General features: G+C 34.6%; 2 protein-coding genes across 2 annotated transcripts in view; one reads left to right on the top strand and one right to left on the bottom strand.

The window, feature by feature from the left end:
- Window positions 1-2,638, top strand: part of LOC112526825 — an 11,345-nt gene extending 8,707 nt beyond the window's left edge. The window contains exons 12-14 of the mRNA XM_025137247.1: window positions 1,127-1,153; window positions 1,260-1,289; window positions 2,504-2,638. Coding sequence (XP_024993015.1) covers window positions 1,127-1,153; window positions 1,260-1,289; window positions 2,504-2,638 — 192 coding nt within the window. The remainder of the gene's footprint in view (window positions 1-1,126; window positions 1,154-1,259; window positions 1,290-2,503) is intronic.
- A 1,995-nt stretch (window positions 2,639-4,633) lies between these two features.
- Window positions 4,634-10,706, bottom strand: LOC112526331 (4-hydroxy-tetrahydrodipicolinate synthase, chloroplastic-like). Its single transcript, XM_025136595.1, has 4 exons — window positions 10,375-10,706; window positions 8,857-8,937; window positions 6,837-7,071; window positions 4,634-5,404 (listed from the first exon to the last, which is right to left on the bottom strand). Exons 1-4 carry the CDS (start codon window positions 10,479-10,481, stop codon window positions 4,712-4,714), a joined length of 1,116 nt encoding a protein of 371 aa, XP_024992363.1. The 5' UTR covers window positions 10,482-10,706; the 3' UTR covers window positions 4,634-4,711.
- Between the last annotated feature and the right edge of the window lie 612 nt (window positions 10,707-11,318).

The following is an 11,318-nucleotide window of genomic DNA, read 5'->3' as shown; positions in this document are numbered from 1 at the left end:
AAATGACAAGCCAAAAGTACGAAAGAAAACTCTCTTTATCATAGCAGCCTACAACTAGCTTATTTATAATAGCTAAGTCCTACTTTCATGCCACTACTAACAACCAGCTAAAGACTAGGACTATAGGATAAAAGCAAATAAAATAAAAATAAAGACTTATTCAACTAACCTACTTTAAGAAAAAAATCTGGATTACAAAATCAACAAGATTTTAGTTCATCAAAACGTATTGAATGCAACAATTTACCGGGTAAGCGCTTACCTGGGTAAGAGTCGTAATCTTCACTTATCGGGTAAGAGTCTCCATACTTCTCATCGTTCTTACCGGGTAAGATTCTTGGCCCTTGTGATATTCATCCAATAAGGAAATCTATTCGATAAGCACTTACCAAGTAAGCGTTTAGTAATCGGCCCCTAAGTCTCTAATAAAACCTTCAAATTATTCTCCATAATGGAGATCGGAGCAGAGAGAATGAAAAATTCCTCATATTTGGAAAAATCTACAAAAACCTAAAAAGACACTCACAAATTACTATTTTATAAAAAAATGTTTCAGCATTAGATATATCGATCAGTTAATAATATAAATAATATTATAGTATTCATTATGAATATCTTCTTAGAGGTAAAAAGTAACTATATTCCAAGTATGATTTTTGCATCTTTATTTTGGAAAAGTTATAAAGAAAATATTCAAAACACTCTAATCAAACTTCGGAAGTTGAAAGTAAATACATGTTACTCTGCTTTGAAAACAATCCACATCATCATGGTATGTAGTGTGTCAGTTATTTCCAAAAATAACAAAACAATGGTGTTCTATATACAAGTACAACCCACAGAGTAGTTGAGTAGTTGTGAAGATTAATGTCATCTCCAACGGTTTCTCCAAAATGAAAATTTTAGGGATTTTTGCTCCGACAGCATCTCCAAAAATGGAGAAAATACGTGCTATTAAGTGAGAGATGATTAAAGAACTCTCCAAAACCGATTGTTTAGGAAAGAGATAATATTTAGTCTCTAAAATGGAAAAACATTAAATTTCTTTTTAAACTTTTATTTTTAATCCTCTATTATAAAAAAGTTGTTAGAGATACTCTTAATACAGTTAAAATTGTTGTTGCAGGTTTCTGGCGATGTCAATTTGGCGAAGGTATTATTATTATTTATTATTCATTTGATGTCTTTCTTTCATGTAATTACATTGGCGATTGCTTTTCGTTGGGCTCATGTTTGTATTTGTTCTTATTTTTCCTCAGACTCACCGTCCTCATGATATGCGATCTGAGGTAAGCGAACTAACATTCTATTCATTCATTCATTTATTTATTTATTTATTTTATTTTATTTTATTTTATTAAAAGGTAGCAAATATATTAAAAGAATAAAACAAAACCAAAAGATTTAAGGACAGAAGTTTCTACAAGAAACAGAACAAACAAACCTACAAAAATCAGAGAAATACACGGTCTAAACAAAATTAACGTCCAAGGTCAAGAAACAAGAGATTCTCTATTATTTATCTAAAATAGGGAAGGAAGTATACTCTAGAGCATCTTTAATAGATGTTCTGTAGTTTCTTTAAAATAAAGAATTAAAAGTTAACATCTTCAAATAAAATTTCACTCAACTCTAACATATCCTTTATTTTGAAAATTTCAATATTAATTATGTTATTAGAAACATTCAATAAATTTCTCATATCTGTACATTTTGAATTTAATACATTCAGTTTCATTAGTGGAGAAAAAGTAAAAAAATAATTATCTATAACTTGTTTTCTTTATTTTCAAGAACAATATAGAGAATTTGTTTAAGCAAAATTATAGAAAACAAGATCTCTATTTTCTTTACTTTAGAGAATCTGTTGAAGATGGTCTTAGATGTCGTCAATCGAATAGTTTTTTGTGGAAGTTTAGCTGCTTTAGCCAGGTTGCCTCTTTTGGTGGCTTTACATGTTAGGTATTAGTCGGTTTATATTTCTCAAACTTCTCCAATAGGTAACACCAAATCCACAAAATCTGGTATAAAATTTTATGTAAATAATAAATTTACTCCAACGTCTAACACCAAATCTTACATCAAAGCGTAAGATTTTAAAAATATTCATTTTTAGCTATTCCAATTAGTGTAAAATTCCTTGTAAATGAATACTATTACACCAAATTTGATGTGTTACTGTCCATTAAACCAAATTTGGTATAAAACCTAGTCCTAAGCTTGATTTTTTTTTTAGTCCACTTTTTTTGAAAGACAGAAAATTTAAAATATATGATTTTTTATATACGACAAAAACTCATACACACTTCTCATTTTGGTAAGATTTGACCGAAGATTACCCGTACCACTGTATCAACGACCTTTTGGCGTCAAACCATGCATCTTATAAACCCCATATTCGTCAATTAAACATAGCACCCTGCTTGTATATGCAGCCCTGGGTGTGAATCGTGTGATCGAGTTTGGCTACTAAAACTTTGAAATGTGTTGGTTATGGATGCAGATAAGGAGGCAATCAACGGCAGAGCTTGAAATATTCAAGCAGCGATGGGAAAGGGCAGTTGAGGAGGACACAAACTGGGTCGATCCGTTTAACAAAAGAAAAGAAAGACAAGCTTCCCCAACTTTCGACTCGTGAATCTTTGGGGCTGATTTAGGTAAAAATTGTGTATTACATACAAGTTGTGTGGTCTTCTTAATACGTCTTAAAAGACCCATTTGATATTTTGACCTCCTCCTTTCTTGGTTTTGCTCGAGAATTATTGGCCTAGTGGTATTCGAGATATCAATAGAGTCATAGCCTTCTTAGAGGTTTATGGGTTCAAGCCTCACCAAAAAGTCATTGGCCTAGTGGTTCCCTATTGGTATAGCCTCCTTGAAGATCAAAGGTGTGAGGAGTGTATACGAGTATTTGTCATATATAAGTATTAGTTAATTTGATACTAATATCGATTATTTTTCAAAATTTTATAATATCTTCAAATTTATATTTCATTAAAAAATAAAAACATCTTATTTTTCTCAAAACCACATAAAATCGCATTATAACATCATAGACCCAAAATATAAAACGAAACATTAAAATCAAAATGTATCTCGCTACACTGTACGAGTATCCTTCTAGTTCTTCATAATGATAACAAACGATGATTGACAATAGGTAATTCTAGTTTTAAATGGTTGTCAAGATATTGCAATTTTCACAAAACATCTTAAAAAAATTGAAAATTTCATGATAACAAGTACGCACGCAAAAATTATAGGTGATTATATGCTTTAATAACTACAAATCTACAACAATAGCAAAAAGGGATCTTTACATAAACAATAATACGCGATTAGGGATCGGTTCAAATGAGAAGGCTAAATATTATGAGAATGTAAGTAGTAAAAGTTCATATATGGATCCACTAAAAAAATCAGAAAAATCTATCTCAAAATACATATATGAACCGATGTTATAAATCATTCATATAGATTTACATATCTATCTTCAAATGGATTTTTTTAATAATTCACATATAAACCTTCTCTTCTTACCTTCTTAAAATATTTCAAAAATACCTTTCTCACTAGTATTACCTTATCTTTTCTACATGTGTTTTCTCTCATCTTAAGTTACCTTTTTCAATGATCTCAATATATCTACTTTGTTACTTTTTTACTCCTTTTGTTAGTCAGTGTTACTTTTGTCTTTTTGGTATATACAAAAACAATCTCTCTACTTTTTGAAATAGAAGACACGTTTGTGTACAACTATACATCCCATCACAGATGTTGAGACTTTGGATTCAGATATATCATATCTTGTAATTTTTTCGAAACTTTTTGTTACCCGTTTTGTGCTTTTTAACGACCAAAAAGTTGGATCTCTTATAATGATAACTAACCAAATTTTATCCATTTTTGTCGATCACTTTTCACGATTTTCTTCAGAAATTTCCTTCAATTATTCCATCCCTCACTCCACAATTCGATTGGGATATATCAGGTCGGTATAAATTGATAATAAAATAACATAGAAAATATTGATCACAACTTCACAAGAATTAGAAAAGCTCTATGTCAAACTAGAGTTGCATAAAGCGGGCGTTTTTTCAGGCTTGGGCACGGGTCCTGAAAACCCGTTTTCAGCGAGCAAGAAAAAAGGTCCAGAAATCTTTAGGCCCGGACCAAACTTTGGGGATGAAAAAGAGGTCGATCAGGCTTTTTCCAGGTTGAGCTATTTCACGCCAGGCCTAATCTCAAAATTTTGGCCTGGTCGGTTTGAAAAAGGGCTCGATCGAGCTTTCAGACCAAACTTTTTTTAACTCAACCAGGATTTTTGGGCCAGAACTGGGCCGAGTTCGGGCATGGGCTTTTTTGGGCATATCTATGTGAAAGTTTCAGGCATGGCGGGCCTATAACCGATCCCGGGCCAGGCCAGACCTTGTTTTTGGATGAAAACCATAACCGCCGGTCCCAAACCGGTCCTAAGTCGGTCCCGATCCTCCGCCGGTCCCGGGCCGGGCCCATTTGGTCATATGTTAAACTAGCCAAGAAAACCAGCAATATCAGAAGTTGCTAACCTATATGAACTACAAAAACTTCAACAAAGCAGCAAACTTCATATAAACAACACAAGAGTAGAAACATTGTAAACTCGGAAATTTGTCAAAAATTTAGGTAAAAGTACGAAACGAAAAGATCGGTATTATTATCGTTAGCTTAACTAATAACGACCGATCAACAAAAAATCGTCGTCCTCAAGAACTTGAACATCTTTCTCTCCTACAAATTTCTCCCGCCCAATTTCGTTCACTATATTCACGAACTCCATCCTTTTGGCCAAAGGGAGGGGTACGTATGGCAACCGAAAGATGGGTCTTATTACCCCTAATTGAGCTAAAGCGGTGTTAACCCCGATCGGGTTTGGCTCGCAAAAAAGCCATTTTATCAAAGGTAAAAGCTTTTTATTAAGGGAAGGATTCTTACCTTTCGAAAGGAGTTCTCGCATTAATCCAGGAACCAAGTTGCTAGTGACAGATATGACTCCGGTGGCTCCGTGGTCCCACCGTGAATCGTGGCACTCGTCGTCGTTCCCGCTCCAGACGGTGATTCCAGTTTCGGTGTATGTTTTTACTCGGTCATGGCCCACGCACTCCTTCACGCCGGCGAAGTTGGTGCTGGCGGCGATGGAGTGGATAACGGGCTGTGGGATGTCTTGGCCGGTTCGGGATGGTACGTTATAGATGATTGTGGGACCCATTGGGAGGACGCATTGGAAGTGTGCGACCATGCCCTCTAGTGAGGTTTTACCATAGTATGGGTTGATGTGGAGGGCGGCGTGCATTCCGACGGCAAATCCTTGTTCAGTTGCATGGACTGCTTCTCGAGTTGAGTTGCTTCCGGTGTTTCCGATGACCTGAGATAAATGTGACGGACTGATGGTGAGATTTTCATGCTACCCTCTGGTCTAGGGGTCGGATGGACGTCGTCGTTTCAGCAGACCCTCCACCCCACTATTAGGGTGCGTCCATTATACTATACAGAACATAACAAAAACGTTTGGCAAGACTTTTATGTGGAACAAACATGAACATAGTAGAACAAAGTAACAGGCGTGTTCCATCCCTACCCCATTGAACAAGGTAAAACAAGCCTATATTTTACCAATCTAACCTCAAAATAAAACCTAACTTTCTTCTAAAACATTAAATTCGCCTCCCTCTTTACATTTTATTCTTATTTATTTATTGTATTTTATGTTTTTTAAGCTTTCATTTTACTGTTCTCAAAATATTATTTTATACGGCTTTTATACTTTGATTAAGTTATGTAATTTTATTAATTATTAACAATATAAAAATAATATAAAAAAGGTATAAAATACAAATTGGAAACTACAGAAACATTATATTTTGGAGTCATTTTAATCGTCTTGACGAAAACTTTCTAATGATATAATTTGTTCTAAAAATATTTATTTTATTATAATTTAATAAATTAATTAAAATATATAAGCAACTCATTAGGGATAAATTAATCATTTTATTTGTCCTGTCATGTCCTGTTCTGAATTACCAAATGCTAAACAACTATTATTTCCTGCCACGTACCTTTACAAAACTGTAATTTACTTTTTTTTTTTTTTTTGATTAACCTGGGTTGGGATATCCAGGTTAATAAAAAAAAAAGAAATTACAGTTTCAATCTCTATGGATTGATGTAAATCACGGTTTTGGTCCCTAAATTTCATTTACTACATAAGAGGGCATCTGGTTTGCACTTTGTCATGGTTTTGGTCCCCGGACCAAATGACCATTAGAATGGAGGGAAACGGCACAAAACCCACTAAAATGAAGAAAGAAGATCGAAATGTGCAGCTAGTTAACGGAGTCGGAGACAATGCATGGATGTTTGGTCCAGGGACCAAAATCGTGAGAAAATGCAAACCACATCCCCTTTTTATGTAATAAATGAAGTTTAGGGACCAAAAGCTTAAGTTACTCAAACAAATATTAACAGAAACAGGCAAGAACAGGCTACAAGTGAGAGAGTGTGTGTAAAAGAAACAGAGAAGGTAAGATACTACTCCCTCCGTCTCAAAATAACCGTCAACGTTACTATTTTAGTTTGTGTGTCCACTTTTAAAAGTAAGTTTCTACTTTCTCATTCTATCCTTAATTATGAAAAGGAAAAAGTGTCTCTCTCTCTCTATTATCTAAGGGTAAAAGTGTCATTTTGTTATTTAAAAAGTGTAATAATTACACATTCCTAAAACTATGTACCAATTTCATTGTTGACATTTATTTTGAAACGGAGAGAATAGTAATAGACAGTAGTGTTCGGGTGACCTTAATCGTGGAGCCAAAGCAGTTGATGGTGTGGCCAATAAGCATGATGTGTTCATCCCAACTCATCAATTGGCCTTCACCAGTTGTCCCGCCAACAATCACACCCTCGGCTCCATCTTCGATTTGCATATTTACCAAGGCATCGTAAGCCTCCAGATCAAACCTCCCATCAGGTAAGTAGGGTGTTTTAATGGCGGTTATTAATCGGAGTGACTTGATATCGTCTACAGAAGTCCTGATAACACAAGGGAATGAGTAACATTTTACAAGTAAAAGCAGAGAAATGATGGGAATGTATGTATTTTTTCCCTTAAATGGTGCATTTATGCTATGCACCATGTGACTATGTGAGAAGACCTATTTCTCATTTTATTGAATCAAAAGGTATGTACAAGCCCTATTTTTATATTGTAAACCTACAACTAATTGTGAATCAATTGAAAAGAAAAGATTACCATATTATCAGAAAGAAGTGCAAAGGAACGTAACGGAAGTAAGAAGGCAACACATCCTTGGTCTATCTTAGGACTCCGATAGCCTATCTCTCGACTCACTACCCTACCCCTATTATCTACCTCTCGAGCTCCCTTCCACCCCTTTAGACCAGCTACACGTCTCTACCCCTAGTCTGCTACCCTAATATTACAGAACTTATGTCAGAGGCCATGTCCTCGAAAATACTTCAAGTATCCATGTCTATCCTTGGAGCATCTCCAACAGATTCTCCAAAATTTCTCCAAAATGGAGAATGGAACTTCAAAATCTCTAAAACAAAAATACATTCAACTCCAGCAGATTCTCCATTTGGGAAAGACAACACTCATTATATTATTAAAACATTCCATTCGTCTAATAAAATATTATCTCTCTCTAAATATTTAATTTCAAAGTTTTCCTATTGGTGGGAATATATCAAAAAATATTTCTCTAATTGCAATCGTTTTTGGGGTGTTCTACAAATTTGGAGATTTTTACACTCTCTCTCTTACTTTCTCCATTTTCGAGAAAGGTTTTGGGGATTTTGTTGGGGCAAAAAACATGCCAAAAATCCCTAAAATCTCTATTTTCTCCATTTTGGAGAATCTGTTGAAGATGCTCTTACTTTCTTATCCCCCATCCACCTCGACCTACACCTACCCCTCCTTGCCTCATGACCGTCATGCTTTCTACCCTACTCACTGTAGCTGCTAATTGTCTCCAGCAACCAAACCACCACTCTCATCTATCTATCAACTTATCCATAATAGGTGCAACTCCCAACTCCACTCTGAAGACGTCGTTGGGTATCCCGTCAAACATGGTCTAACCGCAGGTCCATCCAAGCATCCTTATTTATGCGGCTTCCAACTTCCTATCATAAGCTTGACTTGCCACCCAAGGCTCCGACCCGTACAACATATTCAAGGGTAAAAGGTTTGAGGTTATATTGAAGAAAATGTTAAAACACAAGTCACATACATTCAAAATGTCAAATATGCACACTTTATTTGATAATGTGATATAAAAGGGTCAAAACTGAGATCATTCATGAGTATATGTTTGTCTATCAGAGCAAGAACCCATTTTTGGTTAAAATTACAATAATTACATGATTACATCCAAACATATACTAAAAGAATTTAAGGACGAACAGATTGATTTAGTCACACATGATTAGTTCTCTATATCTATACATCTTATAGCATGGTTAATGGGACTCAGCTTATTCGTCAGTTATACATGACTGTTTTGATAGTGGCTTAATGATATAGAAAGTGGCTTCTTCAGTAAGCTTCTAGGAGTGAGTTCTATGCAGAAGGCCAAGTTTTTCTCCAAACATCCCCCCCCCCCAATTAAAAAACACACTCCCTCCATCTATGAAAAAACTCTTCCAAACAAAAACTTTCTCAATCTATACAGATAGATTAATCCACACAAAAACTTTATCCAAAAGGACCTAATGGAAAACCAACCAACAGTCCCTTAGAGTCTGATCCTTGTGTCTGTATATGCCTGAAATAAGGACAGATTCGAGGGATACCTGTTCTTAACTTCAAAACTGCGCATTGGTAGGTGAAAATTGGGAATTATAGCTGCAGATGGCGTCGTCCATCTTGCACTCCTTAACAACATTGAACAAAAAAATACATCATTTAGTAGCCAAAAAGATCTTGTATTAGTATAGAAATAGAAGGCACAAATTTTGACATGAGAAAGCAGATCATGCCTCTATTAATACAAATACTCAATACATTTGATACCCCAATAAACTTTCGAATAAATTGTATATAAAATAATAGTACATTCAACTGGAAACAATTAAAAGTGCATACATTTCTCGCTCTTAACGATCAGTGTTATCCTAATTTGAAGATTTATAAACTATCTTCCCTAACTTCTCCATTTGGGGAAACTTTTAGCGAATCAGTTTGGAGCATATAAAACGACAAAAACTTCAAAATCTCCATTTTAGAAATCCTGGTGGAAGAGCATCTCTATCAGATTCTCCAAAAAGAATTCCAAAATGGAGAACCAATACTCAAAATCTCCAAAAAAAAAATTATATTCAACTCAAAAAATTCTCTATTTTGAAGATTACAACATTAATTATATTATTAAAATATTTTATACATGAAATAAAATATTATTCTGTTTCACAAACACTTAACATCAAGGTTTCTTATTGGTGGGAATATAATAAAAAATTTGTTTCTCTCATGGTAATCATTCTGGAGGAGTTCTTCAAATTTGGAGAATTTCACTCTTTCGTTCTTTGGAGAAAGTTTTGGAGTATTTGTTGGAGCAAAATTTTAATTTTGCTCCATTTCGGAGAATCTATTGAAGATGGTCTAAAGAATCCTAGGTTCAATTTAAGGTACAGATTAACAGCTTTCTTGTAAGCCTTAGGTACTGAGTTCTTCCCTAAAGGCCAAAACTGTTTTAACATTTTGCAACCATATAAAATCCCCTACTTCAAAATTATACAGGCCAAAACTGTTTTAACATTTCGCCTTTAATTCCTAGTGTTTCACTCACCTCGCCGGTGAACTCCACCACCACCATCGCCAACACGACAACTATTACAACCATATAAAATCCCCTACTATTACAATACATTACGGCCCTCATTAGTCATTATCATTACACCAATGGCACTTCGACGACAATAAAGGATTCAAAGTTTAAATTACAATACATTTCTGTCCAGATCATCTCCATTTGTTTTTCTGGAAAGATGCCAGTGGCATATCAGCAAATTTCTGCTTTTAAGAGCTACAGTTCATGGGGCAAGGACTCTACTCTATGGTTATAAAAACCATATCAAAACATTAGAAGTTAAGTAAGATTGTATCCATTGTTTTCCCTAATTAACTTCCGATTGACTGATCTCAACAGATTATAAATAACTACCGATTTGTAGAATCTTACAGTCAGTATAGAAGTTAACAATAGCCAATTAACGAATTAACATCCATTTCTGGAATCTCGTAGCCAGTACAGATGGCAAAAAAATCTAAAATTAGCAACAGATGAACGAATTAGGATTTCGAATCAGTACCTATTGTGTGTATTTGCAGGATTGGAGCGTACAAATTGGAAAGCAGAGTCCTTCTCCCACGAACTATAGCTCTTAAAAGCAGAAATTTGCTGATATGCCACCGACATCTTTCCAAGAAAAAACAAAAGGAGATTGTCTGAAACAGGAAATGGATTGTACGTGGATTGTAGTTTAAAACTTTGAAGCCTTTATTGTCGTCGAATTGCAATCGGTGTAATGATAATGAGGGCAGTGATAGTTGTCGTGTCGGCGGTGGTGGTGGTATAGCTGCGGAGGATTTCACCGGTGAGGTGGTGGAGCACGGCGGCGCTTTACAGTGGTTGAAACCCTAGGAATTAAAGGCGAAAAAGCTTACACTCTGTGTACAACAATCTATATATATCTATAAAGCAAAATCATGATAGGTTGACGTGGCATCTCCTCGATGCAAAGATCCAATTTTTCTCTTTTTTCCACATTTTGATTTTTTTCTTAATAATTTTGCAAATTAATGTTTACATTTAACTCAAAAACTCTTTCCTTTCTCTTGTAYGTTTCACCTTTAATATTTAAATCCAATTAATTTTCACATTTAACTCAAAAACTCTTCTATTTCTCTTGGAACGTTTCAACTTTAATATTTAAACCCTTCAATCTTTGGTTTTTTTCCATTTATGTGTTCTCCATCTCCATGTACGAGCTTTAAATTACTGGTACGCTCTCCCCTCTTCTTTTCCATCTTTCATCTATGGCAGAAGAGTATACACGAGTTTATCATTATATGTAAGAAGACATTGGAACTTGGATTAAGAAGAAGTCTCCATTGAGGCTTTAGAATTTTGTGAGAATTTTGATTGTTTTTGTTTTTGTTGTAGATTCACTTTTGTTTTTATGTTTTTTATAGTTTTTTAATTTGTAATTTTGTAAGAAAAAACACCAACAATAAAATGACATTTTTAGGCATC

This window comes from Cynara cardunculus (genome assembly GCF_001531365.2).
Source record: "Cynara cardunculus var. scolymus isolate 2C chromosome LG 14, CcrdV1, whole genome shotgun sequence".
NCBI classification, from domain to species: Eukaryota; Viridiplantae; Streptophyta; class Magnoliopsida; order Asterales; family Asteraceae; genus Cynara; species Cynara cardunculus.
Note: the sequence above shows the minus strand (reverse complement) of the source record. Positions and strands in the feature narration are given on the sequence as shown.